We start from the raw sequence: 21,244 nt of genomic DNA, 5'->3' as shown, positions 1-21,244 counted from the left end.
ATCTGCTGGATGACAGTTTCCCGAACTGTCAATCACAAAAATAACACCCAATTAATAATTGGGTTCCACTACATAACCATGAGTGCATTCTTTGGATAATTACTACATTACCCCAAGCTTGGCTTTATGCAAGCCCAAGGCCCAATCCATAGGCCCAAAGTCAACTAGGAAATTAAAGCCCAACACATGGCCTAATTTTCCAAATTGGGCCCAGGCCTATACATGGTCTTATTCTAAGGCCCAACATCGTATAATCATTAAGGCCCAATCTATGGCCCATCTATGGTCCAACTTTCCAAATTAGGCCCAAACCCCTTATATGGGCCTTATCCTAGGCCCATTAAATTATTCTAGTCCAATTGCTTGACTTTGGATGGCCCATTGATAACCCAATCATCAAGGCCCAATAAAGAGGCCCAACAATAAACCCAAGTGAAATTAGGGTTTCATATAAAATGACGATTAGGGTTAAGTGTTTCTCACTTAACCCATTAAGGACTTAATCCTCTAAGGACTTAATCCATTAAGTACAATATTGCCTAGATTAATCTTTGCCAATGATTATTATTTAATATCTCAAGTTATTAAATAATTCCCGTGTGTCCCGGTTAATTCCCCAAATTAGGGTTTTATTGGCATTAGGGTTTTCCAAACCCTAATTAGGGTTTCCACTCCAAATATTAGCCCATTTATCAATTTGTTGGGCTTTTAGGTCAATTAGGGCTTTATTGGGCCTATTAGGCCCACTAGAATATCATTAAGCCCATTAGGGTTTTATTGGGTCAATTAGGGTCCATTTGGGCTTACAAGGCCCATTAGGGTTTTAGTCTCTTGTCCGAACATCCAAACCGAATCACAACATCAACGAGGCACACCGCCACCCGACACGGCGGCCGGTGGCGGCAGCCACCACCTCACGGTGGTGGTTAGGGTTCCTTTTTTCATTATTCCAATTTATAATTACATTTTACAAACTGTAATCCCAAAATAAACACACTAAACAAACTAATCACACACATACATCCACCTTGTGGCGGCCGACGGAGGCAGATGGTGGCAACCACCACCTCACGATGGTTGCAACGGGGTTTTCTTCAAATCTTCGACCATGAAATGATTCTACAGACCTCACGAGTGAAACACACGCATACAAACATTGGATCACACTCACAACCACCCATACACTGTGACATGTGGCGCTTGGACGACATGGAGGCATCGGAACAACGTCTAGAGCGGCAGTGGCGGCGTAGCAGCAACACAGAACGGAGCGGAGATGAGAGGAAATCCGTCGTCGGGAGCAGTGGAGGTAGAAACAAACGACGGCGGAAGCGGCCTCCGACTTCATCGTCGTCGGCACCGGTTAAGAAAACAACGACATCAGCCATGATGTCGAACTTCGATCCCTTCGCCGGAGTCGTGATGGGAGTCGCTCGTTGGCTCACTGGAGTGTTACGGAGGCGACGCCGGAGGTGGGTGAAATAGAAATAGAAATATTATAGCAAAAGACTGGTCTAGTATCATGTCTTTATGTGAGACATTATAAATCGTGTCCCATATGCTTTAGATATAGGATCGATTACATGTGCTGTAATATTCATCCGTTCTAATTTTTCCAAATGCATAGGGAATTAAGAGGGAAAAAAGAATAGAACTGGATATGACTAAAATGATTAAGCAATTGTCGAGGACAATCTAAGGTTTACCAAAGATTGGTTACTCATGGACAGTTGGAAGTATATTGTTAATTTTGGAAGGACCATATTGACATGTTCTGAAAAGAGGCAACTCTTGTTCAGAAGTGATAGTCAAAATGGGAATATGGATATGTTTCCATAAGTGGAAGTTATTCTTTAAACCTGTGTAAGATTAGAAAAACTTAATGCAAGAAGGATGTTCAAAGGAATGTACTTTGAATGTGAGACTTCATTTCCATGGAGTTGCTATCCATTAGAATACTTTGTAATGTCTGTTGCCAAGTCTGTGTGACTTTTGTGCATAGTCATTACAAGAGGATCATTGCATATAAGTTTAGAATCTAAAAGATTTCAGTAAATGGCTAAGAACCTCGTATTCTTACATTTATCATAAGGATTTGGAATTGTGAAATGAGCATCATTGAAATGTTTTCAATTGATCTATTCCACAAAGTGAAGACCATAGACAAACATAGTGTGCATGATTGGGGCATGGCATAACTATTGTTTTAATTCAAGTATTAAGTTGATAAATCGAAACATTATACAATGAATAACGAGTAGTCAATATGGTAATTAAATAAAAGGTGTTTTATTTACTCTCACAAGTATTGGGGCCATATAGGATTAGTATTATTCTTGTGTTTCATTTTACATGTTTTGACATCCCGAATAACTAGGTTATTCAAACTGTCCACAATTGATCCTACTTTGGAAGTAGATATTAAGGCAAGACTGTCATGAATGGGTCTGTAGTTTGTCTAGGTGGCCCAGACATAGCTGCAGTATTCATGAGTGCTCCTGAAATAAGATTCGAGTATTGGATTAATCCCATGCTCATTTGAATCACTTCATGGATTTTATACGAGTGATCTTGAGACGATAATATCTTATATTCTTTAAACGGAGACGTGTGAGTTGTAGTTGCGAGTCGGTTTCACATTGACATATGTAAACACACCAGTAACTTGGACGTTATAAAACATATCGTTGTGTGTAATTTGATGAGTGAGTACAAGCAAGCATTTGGTGGATAAAAGCGATATATGTGGGCCCCTTGATGATAAAAGCGATATATGTGGGCCCCTCGATGATTTAGTGATGACAACCTTAAGTGCTCGGCCGGGCCTGGACTAATTTGATTTGTTCAATCAGTCAGTCGTCATAAATCGGAGATCGGGAAACAACAAATGGACAGAGAGAATGATTATAATCCATGTATCAGTCCATATGATATCTAGAATGGAGGAATATATGATCCCTAATCTAATGGACGCCTCATTGATTTGTTCAGAGTTTGACAACAACTTTTAATAGATAAGATTGCTAGCCAGGTTGCAAGGTCATACTTGAAATAATAGTTATTAGACTTATCCAAGTGGGAGACTGTTGGATTAGTGTCTAAGTCCATAACTATGTACTTGACCCGATTTGGCATGGTCCATTTGGGTTGTATGGCATCGGAACAATTTGGATAGACTTTTGTGAGAAAAGTATATTTATGATTTATTAATATATTATAAGTTCTAATATATTAATATGAAATCATATTATTTAATTAGAATTGATCAAGAATTAATTTGGAATTAATTTTGTTATCAAAAGAGACTAATTAAATATATGGGGATTGATTGTGTAAATCCTTCATTCTTATATATGTGGGCTTATGATCCATAGTTTTTCATGTTGGGCTAAACCCATGGAGTAACCCGTGGATACTCCATGGAGGTTTTAACCCATGGAGTATGAAAAATATGGAAAGTCATGAGTTACATCGTGTAACCCTAATAGCCACAATATATAAAGACCCCATAGCTCAAGAAATCGGCCCTAAGGATTCATATGAGAGGGCTAGCCGATTTTGAGCATAAGAACTTTTATCTCAAGTTATTCCAAGTTGTTGGTGGTGTAGTGTGAGCCATTTGAGGTGTCACACTTGGGGCACTAGGCTCTTAAGCTCCATGGAATCAAGCTACAACAAAGAGGTATGTCATTATACTAGATTCTTGTCTTGTATATACTTCATATTATGCTAGTTAGGATGAAACCTTGGAATATTGAATATTTGCATGTATAATAGAGAAAACATATATCAAAGGTTTATAGGGTTGCATGTACACTATTGGAGTGTTAGAATGCTAAAACCCAACAGTTTTCTCCTTTGACGATGATAATATATAATCGTTGAAAACTATTGGGACTTTTTCTTCCGACGTAGTTTTCCGTCCTTTAGAAGCTACCGTGCAACCTGATTTTGTGTCTCCGACGTGGGTCTGTTTTCCTGAATACCCGTTTACTCTAGGGTTAACCTATCCTTTTACTGGCATCATTCGCGATTTCTTTCTGACTACCCAGATTTCTTATATCCAAACTATGCCTGTGGTATGGAGGATCCTATTTTGGATCGACCGCTTAAATTACTCCAAAAATATGGACATTGGATCATCTGAGTTGGCTCTAATCTATGATCTTTCTACTTTTGGTTCTTCCCGTTTCCTGCTAAGAGTCAAGACAAACAAACCCCACCTCATTCTGAAATCTAAACAAAATGACAACGCTTGGAAGGAAAAATAATTCTTTGTGAGACGTAAGTTGATTCCTGAAGGGGATTCCCTGCCAAAAACATGGATTAAAAAGGGTAGGATTTAATTTATACTTTTATGGATCTTGAAATTTACTTCCCTTATTTTGTTTGTTTTGATGCAACGTTCAAATTTGAGGAGCTCTCTCCTACTGCTCACTATTCCAAGGACAAGATTTCCAAGTTTCTTGCGCTTCCTGCACTCGAGAGGTCGTTCAAGCTCGAACATTCCAGTCTCCAAGAGGGTTCCTCCACTACTGACTCTATGGCTACTGGTAACATTATTTTTCTCGGATGTATCTTTTAGAGGATCTTGATTTGATAGGGATCTCTGGCAGGTTCTAAGACTACCCGGTCCAAGGCTAGTTTTGGTTTGGCAGATCTTGAAGATGATATGATGAGCGGTCCGATCAAGGCAATCAGGAAAAAGGTGCCATTCTTCCTCTTCCCAAGAAATCTCGTATAGACCTTACGGTTAAGGCTTCACGATCCCGAAAAAGAAAGACGTCTGAGGCTGTAGACTTCAGCCTAGAGAACCTCAACATCGAGGATGCTCTTGGGAAGTTATCCTCATTTTACCAAGTTGTAAGTATTCTGCACATAGGCATTATTTATATTAATCTATCATACATGTTCCTTCTCATGCTGATGTTTATGTTTCTTCCAGGTTTCCGCTCACGTTTCCCATGTTACCAATGATATCAGGGTACGTGTCGATAAAGCCGATTTTGTTCTAAAAGAGCAGGAGAAGACATGGAGGGCCACCATGAGGATCTTCTTCAGAGGGTGGAGTTGTTGAGTAAACAGAAAGTCGAAAAGAAGGAAGAGCATCTTCTTCAGAGGGTGGAGTTGTTGAGTAAACAGAAAGTCGAAAAGAAGGAAGAGCATCTCGTGGATCTCGAGGAGGTGATCGCTGACGCAAAGACAAGCGCTCCAATAGCTTTTCTGCAGGCTAAGATTAAGATGGCATAGGATCTAGAAAACACAGGTTCTTCGGACGTGGACGGATCACGCGAGGCGTTGGCCAAATTGATCGAGACGTGGACGGATCACGCGAGGCGTTGGCCAAATTGATCGATAAGCCTGCTATCGCCAATCAGGATCTTGTGTTGTTGTGGACCAGAGGAGGGGAGAAGAAGGACGTGGCCGATGATAACCAGGCTAAGGTCTAGGCCTGCAAAAATTTAGTTTAAGTAGTTTTTGTTTTTGTCAGTGATGTAAGACAATTAACCTTTTGGTTGGGTTGATATGCAACCCTTTTGTGAATGACATGGTAGTATTTTCCTCTTATATCTTTCTTCTGATCTCTCCTCATGACTATTAGGACATTAAGATCCTTAATTAATTAGGATCCTGAAAAACTTGGTTCCTGCGAATAATCCTAAAACTGAATTTTCTTAGTAAATCATTTCTAGCATATTTGAATGTTGATAATCAGATGATTTTAGTTTAGGACCCAGGAAAATTCAAGATCCTTAAACTTTTTCTTGACTTCTCGGAGAATAAGGATAGATGGAACCTGATTATCTCCGAGTTTTTTCTTAAGCTTTGTAAGTCTTGAAATTTATTGAGGATAAATCTCAACTTAGGAGAGAATTTAGGTTCACTGTTGATAATAAGGATCTTTACCAATGAGGGTTGATGAGGATCCTTAACGATGAGGATGCATAAGGGCAAGGATCCTTAATGATGAGGATCCTTATTGACGAAGATCCTTAAAGGTGAGGATCTTAGACCATACATGGGAATTCCCTCCTTAGGATAACCTGTTTAGGTCATAGACTTTGATAAAATTCTTATGTAACACCATAGGTTCAATGGATAACATGTTAATGTTATACACTAGGGAGGATCCCAACTTGTGATATAATTCATGGGAAAGATCCTTACTTATGATAACATGAATATGTTATGATTCTTGTGTTCTCTAGGGAAAATTCCCAACGTGTGATAACATGAAGATGTTATAGACCTTATGTAGTTTTTGGGGTAAGATCCCAATTTTTGATAACATGAAAATGTTATAAACCTTAAGTAATCACTGGGGTAGGATCTCAAATTTTGGGTAACATGAGAACATTATAAACCTTAAGGATCTCAAATTATGTTCAAAGATAAGAGGGTTGCCAAGCCACTGAATCGTGAAATGATCCCCTTATCCGTATCCCATAGTTAGATATCGTGCGTCCAAGCGAGGTGTATAAACCTTAGTTCGTGTGAAAGAGGTAATTAGCTCTTTAAACCTTAGAGGGGGTTAAGTACCCTTAAGAGTAGGAGAGATGGTCAGTCTTTAGCTTGTGTATATGATAGTTTAAAGATTACACCACTAAATATAATGGAGTTTCTCAAGTGTTAAGACGTTGAGATCTTCGTGTGTCAAGATCCTTATGTTTCAGGATCTTCAACCTTGAGGATCCTTATATTTTAGGATCTCCAATCTTGTGGATCCTTATGTTTCATGATCATTGCTTATGGAGATCCTTAGCCGTACGTTGTTCTACATAACAAACGTCCACCTAGACTAACGCCCCTCTGATGCTTAAGTTAGTAATATATTCGAGGAGAAAATAAGTAATTATGCAAAGTTTAAGGTAAAGAATATGTGTACCTTGGTTTTGTTGTGGATCAATCAACCCTAGTTACATGTAGTATGCTTTGAGGTGTATAACATTACAGGGTCTTGGCAGAACGTCTCCTTCGAGAGTTGCTAGCCAATATGCTCCTTTTCCTGCTTCAGCATCTATGAGATATGGTCCTTCCCATTTAGGAGCTAATTTTCCTGCACTAGGATCCTTGGTGTTTTGGAATGTTTTTCTTAATATCAAGTCTCCTATTTGAAACCTTCTGACTTTTATGTTCTTATTGTAAGCCTTGGTGATCCTTTGTCGATGAGCAACAATATGTATTTTGCCAAGATCTCTGAGTTCGTCAATAGTGTCAAGATCTTGTGCTAGGTTCTTGTTATTTTCTTGATCTTGTAGTAAGTATCTTGCCGTCGGGATCACTACTTCGGTGGGGATCACTGCTTTTGTCCCAAACACCAAAGAGTAGGGGGTTTGATTTGTGTCTACTTTGGAAGTCGTCCTATCTGCCCATAAAATGAAAGGAAGCTCTTCTGCCCATCTTCCCTTCTTTTTATCCAATCTTTTGTTTATGTTGTTTACTATGATTTTATTGTTGGATTCTGGTTTACCATTAGCTTGGGGATGAACATGAGTGGAAGTTATCATTTTGATTCCCTAACTTGTGCATAAGTCTGTTGTCCTTTTACTTATGAATTGGGATCCATTGTCGCATATAATTTCAGCCAGGATCCCGAAACTGGTCAAGATATTACGTTTAATAAATGAGATTACTTCTTTGTCTCTTACCTAAATGAAGGCTTTAGCTTCGATCCAATTGGAGAAGTAATCAGTCATCACTAGCATGGATACTTTTCCTCATGGGGCTACTAGTAATTTTCCCACTATATCCATTCCCCATTTCATGAATGGCCATGGAGAGATAATAGGATGTAAAGGTTCTTCCGGTTGATGTAGGATGTTGCTATGTATCTGGCAAGCATCACACTTTTAAGCATGTAGAAAAGAATCTCTCTTCATGGTTGGCCAATAGTATCCTGTTCTTAGTATTTTGGAGCATAAGGATCTGCCCCCTGTGGGATTGCCACAGTCTCCTTCATGTATGTCCTTCAAGACTTTTGTAGCTTCAGGATCTTCCAAGCATCTAAGGTACGGATCTGCCATAGACTTTTTATAGAGTTTACCTCGAATTATCACGAATCTCGAGACTCTTCTTCTGAATGCTCTTTCGCTTTTTTCTTTTGTTGGGATCATGCCATTTTGGAGATACTCCAAATGGGTTGGGTCCATGATCGTGGAATCCTTTGAGGATCTTGTTCGTCGGGGTCCCTTTGAAGAGGGATCCTAGGGTCAGGATCTTCGATAGCTGATATGCTTGTTGGTTGTTCAGGATCATCGGTTTTTGTCGAAGAAGGTTTCTATGGCTGGGGTTACTATGTGGGTTATATGAATCTTCATTTCTGGTGGGATCCTATGGGAGGATCCTAAGTTGGCTAATGCGTCTGCTTCTGTGTTTTCTTCTCTGGGAAATTGGGTTAGGCTAAAGTTCTCGAAATCAGAAGGTAAGTTTTTTGAGGATCTCTAGATATAGTGCTAATCTTTCACCTTTCACTGCATAAGATCCATTGAAGTGATTAGTTAATAATAAAGAATCAACAAATACCTGGAGATCCCTGATTTGAAGATCCTTAGCCAATTGTAGTCCCATGATGAGTGCTTCGTATTCTGCTTCGTTATTGGTAGTTCTGAATTCGCAACTAACTTCCTGGGGTAGGATGTCCCCCTGTGGCGACTTTAGTATGATCCCTAGCCCTGTTCCTTTTTGATTTGAAGCTCCGTCTGTGTATAATGTCCATTTTCCCAAGTTTTCATCTTCTAGGAGTTGCTTGGCTTCCATGTCTACTTCGTTTCGTAGATCATCACTAAAGTCAGCCACAAAGTATGCTAATGCTTGTGACTTTATGGCGAATCTCAGGTCATATCTGATGTCGAACGTGCTTAACTTCACCGACCATTTTTCCATCCTTCTTGATATTTCTGGTTTTCTCATGATGTTCTTAATTGGATAATTAGTCTTTACATGTATAATATGTGTTTCGAGGTGAGAGTACCTGGTTTCAGGATTCAGGAGACTCTTACTTACATAGTAGATAAGATGTTGGTCTCCGTTAAGATCCTTGGCCAAGACAACACTTATTGCATTTGAGGATACTGAGAGGGAGAGGAGGAGTGGTTCCCCGTCTATGGGATTTACCAGTAATGGCGCGAAACTCAAGTATTTTTTGAGTTCCTGAAAAGCTTTTTCATGATCTTTAGTCCATTCGAACCTCTTGTTCTTCTTCAAGATGTCGTAGAAGGGTTTACATCTTTCTGAGGATCTTGAAATGAACCTGTTGAGTGCCGCTACCCTTCCGGTTAGACTTTGGATATGTTTTGTTGAAGATGGAGATTTCAGCTCGATAATTGCTTTAATCTGCTCCGGGCTTGCTTCGATTCTTCTCTTGGTTACCATATATCCAAGGAACTTGACCGACTTCATCCTAAAGTGGCATTTGAGTGGATTCAATTTTATATTGTATTCGTATAGGATGTCAAATGCTTCTTTAAGATCCCTGAGATGATCTTTAGCTTTCATTGACTTCACCACCATGTCATCAATATACACTTCCATGGTGTTTCCCAGCTTGTCTTTAAGCATACGATTCACCAATATTTGATATGTTGCACCTGCATTTTAAAGACAAAAAGGCATTGCAGTGTAACAATAAATACCTGTTGGTGTTTTGTAACATCCCAAAATTTAAGGCTAAAAATTTCATTTTTATTAAATTATAGCATAAAACCGATCAATATAAAAATCTTCATAATAATATCTCATGTCAAAACCAAAGTCTCAATAATCAAAACATAGTATCATAAAACCATATCAGATTGTAATCCCAAGGATCCCATGTGCGGAAAACATAGTGTGATGCGTTGTGACCTAGCCGGCTCCTCTCCTTTGAAACAAAGTACCTGAAACACATAACACATAACACGGTAAGCATGCATGCTTAGTGAGTTTCCCAAAATACCACGCACATATAATTAGCCACTCGAGGCTAAAGCTTTACGAGACCTTCCGGTCAATGTGTCTAAGGGGCCTTCCGGTCCCACAATCCGAGTAGACCTTCCAGTCCTACTCTGTTGACCTTCCGGTCCATACTCTGATGACCTTCCGGTCCATACCCTATTGACCTTCCGGTCCATACTCTGATGACCTTCCGGTCCATACCCTATTGACCTTCCGGTCCACACTCTGCAAGCTTAGGGCATAGCATATACATATCACATAGACAAGAACATATATCACATAAACAAAATGCATAATACCATATAAACAAAATGCATAATGTCACATAGACAAATTGCATAATATCGCATAACTCATGTAAGCACATAAGACCTTCCGGTCCTGACTCTGTAGACCTTCCGATCCTACTCTGTTGACCTTCCGACCCAACTCTATTGACCTTCCGGTCCAAACCTTGTCGACCTTCCGGTCCAAACCATGCAACTCATAACATAGCATATCACATAAAATATATATCACATATCACGTATAAGCTCATAAGACCTTCCGGTCACACATAATTACCACTCTGGGTAAGGTATAGTGAGAAGACTCACCTGGCACTGCTGAAGTCCCACAGACTCAATCCCACACTGCTGAAGTCCTGCAGACTCAACCCCAGCTGCTGGATGACAGATTCCCGATCTGTCAATATCAAAACATCACCCAATTAATAATTGGGTCCCACTACATAACCATAAGTACATACTTTGGATAATTACTACATTACCCCAGGCTTGGCTTTATTTAAGCCCAAGGCCCAATCCATAGGCCCAAAGTAAATTAGGAATCAAAGCCCAACATATGGCCCAGTTTTCCAAATTGGGCTCAAGCCTCTACATGGTCTTATTCTAAGCCCCAACATCATATAATCACTAAGGCCCAAACTGTGGCCTAATTTTCCAAATTGGGCCCAAACCCCTTACATGGGCCTTACTCTAGGCCCATTAAATTATTCTAGTTCAATTGCTTGCTCTTGGATGGCCCATTATTATCCCAATCATCTAGACCCAATAGAAAGGCCCAACTTAAGGCCCAAGTGAAATTAGGGTTTCACATAACATGATGATCAGGGTTAAGTTTCCTACTTAACCCATTAAGGACTTAATCCACTAAGGACTTAATCCATTAAGTCCAATATTGCTTAGATTAATCTTTGCCAATGATTATTATTTAATATTTCAAGCTATTAAATAATTTCCGTGTGTGTATCCCGATTAATTCTCACCATTAGGGTTTTATTATATTAGGGTTTTCCAAACCCTAATTAGGGTTTCCAACCCACATTAGCCCATTAGGCCCAATAGCTAAGTCCTTAGATCCATTAGGGTTCACTAAGCCCATTAGACACATATTTGGGCTTTAATGTCAATTAGGGCTTTATTGGGCCCATTAGGGCTTACAAGGCCCATTAGGGTTTTAGTCCCTTGACCAAACATCCCAACCAAATCACAACATCAACGAGGCAAACCGCCACCAGACACGGCGGCCGGTGGCGGTAGCCACCACCCTAAGGTGGTGGTTTTCAATTTCTTTCCATTATTCCACTTTACAATTTACAATGAAAATATCGAAATAAACGTACACACACTATACTAGAACAAACACACACACGTAACCACCCTTGTGGTGGTCGGTGGTGGTACACGGTGGCAGCCACCATGGCTGGCGGCCATGGTGGTCGTCTCCTCCATTTTCCGGCCATCAAACACCCCTACAACACACATATAGGAATGGAAACACAACCACACACACCTAAACACGCACTTGAAGCACAATCACACACCCACACAACCCACAGCCACCAGGTGGCACATGGAGGTGACGGCAGAACCCTCGAGATGGCGACAGCAGCACGACCTAAGAAGGAGAAGGGGAAGGAGGCTGATGGATGCTCTGTGTTCGCTTGGTGGCTTGGAGCACGCGACGCCGGAATATTCCGGTGCTCCTCCGACAATCTGTGACCTCGACAATGAAGTAGCGGTGGACAAAAGGTGGCGATCGGACCCCGGGGATGCAACGGCGGCTGGGGAGATCTCGTATGGTCGACGGCCCTTCTTCTACAGCAATGGCAGCAGCATTGTGGTGGACCCCGTGGTTGAAGACCTCAACAGAGGTGGTGGCGCGACGCTGTAAGTCAGAGAAGGGTGAGAGCGGCGGCCGTAGATGGTCAAAGAGAGGGTGGTGGCTGTTTCTTCCGCTAGGGTTAGGGTTCCCTTATGGGTTATATACTCGACTCATATAAAGGTTTGCCATAATGTCAAGAATGGCCCCTCCGCCTTCCTTTCCTTTCAAAACAAATCCCCAATTTACCTTTTTAACCCCAGCCAACCAAAATTCATTCAAATTAAGTCCAAAATTTACCCAACAGCCCCTAGGCCTCCAAAATCTCTTCAATGAAGTCCCAATAATTACTATTTAATCCCTGCCTTTCATAATACTTATAAATTAAATCCAGATTTTACACCTTTAACCTCCATCTTCTAAACTTGTGACAATTAGCTCCTCGAGACCATCCTTTGATATATAATTATTTATTTTAGGGCTACCATTTGTTCATTAATTTATTTATTTATCTAATAAATAAACAGGGTGTTACAACTCTCCCCCACTTAAATGAGATTTCGTCCTCGAAATCATTCCTTACCATTACTTACTCGCCCAACCACTCTAGTAGCATGGTCACCAACCTGGGCACGCCCTAGCCTTCCCAAGGTAGCCATGACCAATCCTCATAAAGCCCTAAAATCTGCAGGTGCCGAATTCCTTGCAACAAGACCACATGTACTCTGTCTGAAATCTGTTGTCTCGAGATTGTCTAAATCTCTGACAGACCACTCATACTAAATCATTATCGTTGAACCTAGCATGTTTATCCCTCAACTGACTACTCAACTTCTGATAGATCGAGGTTCCCACTATAAAAAAACATGGTCACAGACCCAATTATCCTTGCAGACCACTAATACTTGGCCAAGGCTCAGATACTCCCGCTGTGAGTGACTTGTCACTCCCCAAATCATCTAGCTATTCCGTCCGTATTTGCAACCCAAACAAAAATACTAATACCACCCAAACGCTGAAACTGCCCAAACGCTGATCTGCTTGAAGCAGTAGGTTACCATCTGGCTGCTTTCCAAAATCTATCGAGACCTGCCTGGCCTCAACTCGTTCGACAATCATCTGAAGTACCGGGTTCCGGCCTGGCTGCGGAGCCAAGGGACTCCCACTTAGTCGCCTCACACGACTTTCGATCGAAATCCTTCTCTAGAACTAGTTGCCACTAGTTATCATGCCACTAAGGCCCTAATAACCTTCTGATCTAACTGATCGGGTCCATACGTCGAATCCTATCATCATCAAATCCAAGGCTGGAAGTGATTGCTACCTGACCAATGTTAGCCTTATCTCACACGTCCTTAAGCAGTCCGTTGCTTCCCTGATCTCATAACTGTAGTGATGCTTCTAACGTCTTATCACTGGCTTAACCAAATCTAACCCTTTTGTTAAATCCGAAATCCAATCCGTGGATTTCCATATCCTCAATGTTGCACCCGAACTGGTGGGTACTACTATTCCTTCCGCATTCTAACAACACGCTCATGCCATCTACCAACCTAGTGAATGCTACGGCTACACCATCAGTCTCACGACACTCTATCACTATCTGACCGCTAGTGAATGCTACGGCTACCCCCATAGTCTTACGACACTTCCCATGCTAACTGACCACTAGTGAATGCTACGGCTATCCCCCGTAGTCTTACAACACTTCCCATGCTAATTGACCACTAGTGAATGCTACGGCTACCCCCGTAGTCTTACAACATTTCCCATGCTAACTGACCACTAGTGAATGCTACGGCTACCCCCGTAGTCTTACAACACTTCCCATGCTAACTGACCACTAGTGAATGCTACGACTACCCCCGTAGTCTTACAACACTTTCCATGCTAAATGACCACAAGTGAATGCTACGGCTACCCCCGTAGTCTTACAACACTTCCCATGCGAAAATACCATTCTCTTGAACATCCAATGACCAACCACTTATGCATCTAACACCTGCAACTGACACTACCATCTTTATGCTACCAGTCCTGTCCTAGCAATGGTAGTGCCTTGAGCTTCCAAAGTTCTTCCATAGACAACTGTCGACCATACCTGGATCATGATAGAACCACTGAACGCTGACTCCACTGAACAACCATCACTCTATCCCTGACCGGATATCCTCTCACTAATACTCCTGCACAGATCCCGACAAAGATCTGGAATGATAACGGTACACGCGGAACCCACTCCGCAAGATGCGTCCCTCAGTGGGTTCATCAAGGACTTTTCGGCATGCATGATGGCATATATGATCCTTGATAACCCAGACACTAGCAGAAAACCGACCCGAGGTCTGACTTATCCAAACTCACTCATAATTCCAAAGCGGTACGTATTCCCAACATTCATCTAGTAGCAGTAGAAGATGACATACCCGCAACATCTGGAGGAATACAGATCACCTTCAGCTGACATGGTCAACCCTACCTCACCTGTAGCAGCCTAAACCCTTGGAGCGACAAACTCCCTTATGCATTTTCCCGTACGTGCGGTACTGACTCCGGCCCTGCTGGCCTTTCACATGAGGATCAAAAGTCATGGATATCTTCCTGGGACCCTCTACTATACGCACCTGGCACGACCCTATCTTCCCAGGGTGCTCCAAATCGATCTCGCATCTGCAAATCTTGGAAATCATATCCTTCAGGGTCTGACACCCTGTCACGCTCACTAGCTCACTTGCCAATGGCTAAGTTGCAACAATTGGAACATCCTCTGCCCCCAAACCGGGTCACAAACTCCTCCCAGAAGCTTCTCAGATTCTCCAAGACTCTCACCGATTCGAGTATGGATCCTCTGCTTTCAGTAGTACGGGCCCAATACTACCTTCCACACCTATCCATACTTTCCTCAGCAATCCTCCCGAATCCTCCAATTCACTTACTCAAACTGGTACCCAAGTCTCACTGAGCCTCGCTACTAACCCACTGAAACATATCCTAGGATTTCCTAGGTTCCCGAACTCACCCAGTCCTCAGCTGCTGAAATATTCCCAATAATGTCAACTAGCTACCTCATGAATATAGCTAGCTCACATTACTAAGAGTCTCACAAAGCACAAAGCAAGCAACATTCAGACAATGGAAAATCTAACCATCCTATTCCAATCAAACCTTTATATCCTCTACTCAGGGATCTGTACATGCAATTCAAAGGTTCATACAATCAGGCATAACCTAAACAGGCTATCATATTACTATCTGATCAGTACTATCATACAGCTCAACAAGCACATACATCAGGCATATAAGGCATCTCCCTAGATACTTAGCCCTAAACTAGCATGCAGTTCTCACAATCATATCATATCATAACATAACATGTATGGGTATCTTGGGGAAAACTTACTTGAGCTCGGCTGATTTCCCGCATCACACATCTTGTTCTTTTCAAAGTTTTGTTCTCTTTTCAAATTCTTTTCGAACTTCCTTTACAAAAATGACTTTTCTTTTGAAAAATTTCATACCAAGTCCTTAGTTTGAGTTCAGACACACCCGAGAGTGTGCCCGAATCCCTCAAACCAAGGCTCTGATACCAACTTGTAACATCCCAAAATTTAAGGCTAAAAATTTCATTTTTATTAAATTATAGCATAAAACCGATCAATATAAAAATCTTCAAAATAATATCTCATGTCAAAACCAAAGTCTCAATAATCAAAACATAGTATCATAAAACCATATCAGAGTGTAATCCCAAGGATCCCGTGTACGGAAAACATAGTGTGATGCGTTGCGACCAAGTCGGCTCCTCTCCTTTGAAACAAAGTACCTGAAACACGTAACACATAACACGGTAAGCACGCATGCTTAGTGAGTTTCCCAAAATACCACACATATATAATTAGCCACTCGAGGCTAAAGCTTTACGAGACCTTCCGGTCAATGTGTCTCAGGGGCCTTCCGGTCCCACAATCCGAGTAGACCGTCCAGTCCTACTCTATTGACCTTCCGGTCCATACCCTATTGACCTTCCGGTCCACACTCTGCAAGTTCAGGGCATAGCATATACATATCACATAGATAAGAACATATATCACATAAACAAAATGCATAATAACATATAAACAAAATGCATAATGTCACATAGACAAATTGCATAATATCGCATAACTCATGTAAGAACATAAGACCTTCCGGTCCTGACCCTGTAGACCCTCCGGTCCTAACTCTGTAGACCTTCCGGTCCTAACTCTGTAGACCTTCCGGTCCTACTCTGTTGACCTTCCAGCCCAACTCTATTGACCTTCCGTTCCAAACCTTGTCGACCTTCCGGTCCAAACCATGCAACTCATAACATAGCATATCACATAAAACATATATCACGTATCACGTATAAGCTCATAAGACCTTTCGGTCACACATAATTACCACTCTGGGTAAGGTATAGTGAGAAGACTCACCTGGCACTGCTGAAGTCCCGCAGACTCAATCCCACACTGCTGAAGTCCTGCAGACTCAACCCCAGCTGCTGGATGACAGATTCCCGATCTGTCAATATCAAAACATCACCCAATTAATAATTGGGTCCCACTAAATAACCATAAGTATATACTTTGGATAATTACTACATTACCCCAGGCTTGGCTTTATTTAAGCCCAAGGCCCAATCAATAGGCCCAAAGTCAATTAGGAATCAAAGCCCAACATATGGCCCAGTTTTCCAAATTGGGCCCAAGCCTATACATGGTCTTATTCTAAGGCCTAACATCATATAATCACTAAGGCCCAAACTGTGGCCCATCTATGGCCCAATTTTCCAAATTAGGCCCAAACCCCTTACATGGGCCTTACTCTAGGCCCATAAATTTTTCTAGTTCAATTGCTTGCTCTTGGATGGCCCATTATTATCCCAATCATCTAGGCCCAATAGAAAGGCCCAACTTAAGGCCCAAGTGAAATTAGGGTTTCACATAACATGATGATTAGGGTTAAGTTTCCTACTTAACCCATTAAGGACTTAATCCACTAAGGACTTAATCCATTAAGTCCAATATTGCTTAGATTAATCTTTGCCAATGATTATTATTTAATATTTCAAGCTATTAAATAATTTCCGTGTGTGTATCCCGATTAATTCTCACCATTAGAGTTTTATTGTATTAGGGTTTTCCAAACCCTAATTAGAGTTTCCAACCCACATTAGCCCATTAGGCCCAATAGCTAAGTCCTTAGATCCATTAGGGTTCACTAAGCCCATCAGACACTTATTTGGGCTTTAATGTCAATTAGGGCTTTATTGGGCCCATTAGGGCTTACAAGGCCCATTAGGGTTTTAGTCCCTTGACCAAACATCACAACCAAATCACAACATCAACGAGGAAAACCGCCACCCGACACGGCGGCAGGAGGCGGCAGCCACCACCCTAAGGTAGTGGTTTTCAATTTCTTTCCATTATTCCACTTTACAATTTACAATGAAAATATCAAAATAAACGCACACACACTATACTAGAATAAACACACACACGTAACCACCCTTGTGGTGGTCGGTGGTGGTACACGGTGGCAGCCACCATGGCTGGCGGCCATGGTGGTCGTCTCCTCCATTTTCTGGCCATCAAACACACCTACAACACACATATACGAATGGAAACACAACCACACACACCTAAACACGCACTTGAAGCACAATCACACACCCACACAACCCACAATCACCAGGTGGTGCATGGCGGCGACGGCAGAACCCTCGAGATGGCGACAGCAGAACGACCTAAGAAGGAGAAGGGGAAGGAGGCTGATGGATGCTCTGTGTTCGCTTGGTGGCTTGGAGCACACGACGCCGGAATATTCCTGTGCTCCTCCGACAATGAAGTAGCGGTGGCCAAAAGGTGGCGATCGGACCCCGAGGATGCAACGACGGCTGGGGAGATCTCGTATGGTCGACGACCCTTCTTCTATACCAACGACAGCAGCATTGTGGTGGCGCCCGGTGGTTGAAGACCTCCACAGAGGTGGTGGCGCGACCCTATAAGTCGGAGAAGGGTGAGAGCGGCGGCCGGAGATGGTCAAAGAGAGGGTGGCGGCTGTTTATTCCGCTAGGGTTGGGGTTCCCTTATGGGTTATATACTCGACTCATATAAAGGTTTGCCATAATGTCAAGAATGACCCCTCCGCCTTCCTTTCCTTTCAAACCAAATCCCCAATTTACCTTTTTAACCCCAGCCAACCAAAATTCATTCAAATTAAGTCCAAAATTTACCCAACATCCCCTAGGTCTCCAAAATCTCTTCAATGAAGTCCCAATAATTACTATTTAATCCCTGCCTTTCATAATACTTATAATTAAATCCAGATTTTACACTTTTAACCTCCATCTTCTAAACTTGTGACAATTAGCTCCTCGAGATCATCCTTTGATATATAATTATTTATTTTAGGGCTACCATTTGTTCATTAATTTATTTATTTATCTAATAAATAAACAGGGTGTTACATGTTTTGAATGTTGTATCCTCTTGGTCGGATGGTTCTATCTGGATTTGTTTGAATCCTACTGAAGCATCCATGAAGTTTAAGAGTTCATGGACAACCGTCGTATCTATCATATAGTAAATATGTGGTAGAGGAAAAGGATCCTTAGGACAAGCCTTGTTAAGATCCGTGTAGTCTACACATACTCGCCATTTTCCGTTTTTCTTTTATACGACAACAACGTTAGCCAGCCATCTTGGTAACTTCACTTCCTTGATCATTCCCGCCTTGAGGAGTTTCTCTATTTCTTCTTGGATGATCTGATTCCTTTCAGGTGCAAACTTCCTTCTCTTTTAGTGTATTGGTCTGACAGAAGGATCAATATTAAGTTTGTGAGTGATAATACTCTTGTCTATACCTGTCATATCTTTGTGTTTCCATGCGAATGTCTTGCTTCTGGTTCTTAGGAATTTTAACAAATCTTGCTCAATTTACTCATGCATTGAGGATCCTATGAGGACTTTAGCTTCAAGGTCCTCGATGCCCAGGGGCACTTCCTTCATATCTTGTTCCTTCGTTTCCAGGACGTGTGGTGCCCCCTTCCTTAAATGTTATGCTTTCTGAGGTTTGGTCGTATATTTCATAGAGGTTTTATAACATTCTTTTGATTCTTGTTGATCTCCCATGATCTTCACTGTTCCCCATGGAGTAGACAATTTTACACACTGACGATATGTTGACGGAACCGCTTTCATCTCGTGGATCCACGGTCTACCTAGCATCACATTTTAAGAAGATAAGGTGTCAATAACACAAATTTTTATTATAGGGTTTACCCCTTCTATGTATATTGGTAGCTTTATTTCCCCAATCGTGTGTTTTGTTTCCCCGCTAAATCCTATGAGGACCGATGATCTCTTGATTATTTTTGCTTCTGGGAGGTTCATCCTTTTTAGTGCGTCTAGGAGTACAATGTTGACCGAGGATCCTCTATCAACAAGGATCCTCCTCACGAAATGGTTGGCCATGTACAGTGTTATCACGAGTCCTTCATGGTGAGGATCCTGAATCCTTTCCCTGTCCGTCTTGTCAAATGTAATTTCTTTTTCGCTGCTAATCATGGTATTCTTCCGTGGTCTATCTTTTGTTTCTGTTTTAGAGACCTTGGCGTGTCTTTTAGTCTGAGAATTAGAAGTACACAAATGTTAGATCCACCTGAGATAACGTTAATTATCTTAGCGTTAGAGGGTGGAGATCTTGGTTTCTCCGGGATCCTGTGACCATCCTCGCTGTTCTCCTTGGATTTTTCTCTTTTTCTCCCGACGATATTTTTGAGGTATCTATTGCTAAGGAAGTAGCTGATTTCTTTTCTTAGGGCTATGCAGTCCTCCGTCATGTGACCGAAGTCTTCATGGTAAGCACACCATTTGGACTTGTCATTCCAACTGGTGGACTTGTTATCCCTCTTTGGCCATCTTGCTTTGTCTCCAAGATCCTGCATAGCATGAATTATACCTAAAACATCCACATAAAAACAAAAGTCAATGATCTTAGGAAGATCCTCTTCTTCTCCTTCATCATCGAGGGCATTGAACCTGTGATGATCCAGTTTGGAATAGGGCTTAGATTAGTAGGATCTTGGGGTTGAGGATTCGACCATCCTGTTGGGGTTCTCATATTGACTTGGAAGGTTGCTTCTCTTCTGGATTTCTTTGTCCTCTTCAAGCCTTATGAACCTTAACGCTCGGCACCTGAATTCGTCCAATATTTTGCATGGGGTCATCACAAGGTCTTCATAGAAGGGTGAATCCTTCCTTAGTCCCATCTTGAAGGCATCTACAACAATATCAATGTCGATGTTGGGGATGCTCAGAGCTTCCCTGCCAAACCTGTTAACAAAATCCCTAAGTCTTTCCTTAGAATCCTGGACCAATTGATAGAGATCACTAGTGATCTTCTCAAAGGTTCTACTGCGAGAAAACTGGTTATTGAAAATATTGACTAAGTGTGCAAAAGAAGTAATAGAGTATGGGGGAACGTTTACCAGCCATTTGAGAGTTGATCCTGTAAGGGTTAAGCCAAACCCTTTGTATAGGCAAGCTTCCTTTAAGTGCCCTGGGATGGGAATGATATCCATCCTTTCTCGGTATTGCGCTATGTGCTCTTCAGGATCCGTAGTTCCATCGTAAAGCTTCATGCTAGGAGTTTGGAAGCGCTTAGGAACTTCGGTATCCGCTATCGCGAGAGCAAATCTCGAGATCCTGTGACTTGTTAGTGACACTTTTGGTATAGGTTGGACCACCCCGGGTACGCTTGAGATCATTTCTCTCAACTGCTGAAGTTCCCTGTCCATGTATGGGTTTATTCCTGCATCAACGTTAGTATAGTTAGTATTAATAGTATTCTTGTTTAAGAAGTTACTAGAATCAAGGTTTCTAGGAGTGTTGAAAGGCTCATTGAGATCATTGATCATAGATGATCGGTTGTCCATAATTGTCCCCTAGGGCGACGACACAGTGGTAGGAGCTGTGTTCTTCTGGTGATTTTATGAGGATCTTGCATTATCAAAGTTCAGGATCCTTGGTTGTACAACTGTGGGCGTTGTTTCCTAGGATTTCTGAAATTCCGCCTTCATCCTTTCCACTTCTTTGAGCAGTGCTCTATTCTCCTCCTGCTGTTGGGTCACTTGTTGTGTCATTTTCCTCATCATAGCGAAGAGTTCTGCAGTAGTGACTGAGGT

At 41.7% G+C, this 21,244-nt stretch overlaps 2 protein-coding genes across 2 annotated transcripts; both read right to left on the bottom strand.

Annotated features, from left to right (window-relative positions):
• Positions 1-5,327: 5,327 nt before the first annotated feature.
• Positions 5,328-7,508, bottom strand: LOC145111962 (uncharacterized). Its single transcript, XM_079048194.1, has 2 exons — positions 6,953-7,508; positions 5,328-5,452 (listed from the first exon to the last, which is right to left on the bottom strand). Exons 1-2 carry the CDS (start codon positions 7,506-7,508, stop codon positions 5,328-5,330), a joined length of 681 nt encoding a protein of 226 aa, XP_078904320.1.
• A 12,113-nt stretch (positions 7,509-19,621) lies between these two features.
• LOC145111961 (uncharacterized) lies at positions 19,622-20,995 on the bottom strand. Its single transcript, XM_079048193.1, has 3 exons — positions 20,549-20,995; positions 20,256-20,428; positions 19,622-20,099 (listed from the first exon to the last, which is right to left on the bottom strand). The coding sequence occupies exons 1-3, from the start codon at positions 20,993-20,995 to the stop codon at positions 19,622-19,624; spliced, it is 1,098 nt and encodes a 365-aa protein (XP_078904319.1).
• Between the last annotated feature and the right edge of the window lie 249 nt (positions 20,996-21,244).

This window comes from Lactuca virosa, chromosome 5, assembly GCF_052849685.1.
Source record: "Lactuca virosa cultivar CGN04683 chromosome 5, Lactuca_virosa_CGN04683_v6, whole genome shotgun sequence".
Taxonomy (NCBI): Eukaryota; Viridiplantae; Streptophyta; class Magnoliopsida; order Asterales; family Asteraceae; genus Lactuca; species Lactuca virosa.
This window is presented reverse-complemented; position numbering and strand designations above follow the sequence as displayed.

Coding starts and splice junctions, on each gene's coding strand:
- LOC145111961 (XM_079048193.1), bottom strand. CDS start 20,995: ATGGACAACCGATCATCTATGATCAATGATCTCAATGAGCCTTTCAAC. Junction 20,429..20,548: donor GATCAACTCTCAAATGGCTG/GTAAACGTTCCC, acceptor CAATTGGTCCAG/GATTCTAAGGAAAGACTTAG. Junction 20,100..20,255: donor AAAATATTGGACGAATTCAG/GTGCCGAGCGTT, acceptor GGATCATCACAG/GTTCAATGCCCTCGATGATG.
- LOC145111962 (XM_079048194.1), bottom strand. CDS start 7,508: ATGATAACTTCCACTCATGTTCATCCCCAAGCTAATGGTAAACCAGAA. Junction 5,453..6,952: donor AGACGTTCTGCCAAGACCCT/GTAATGTTATAC, acceptor AAATTTTTGCAG/GCCTAGACCTTAGCCTGGTT.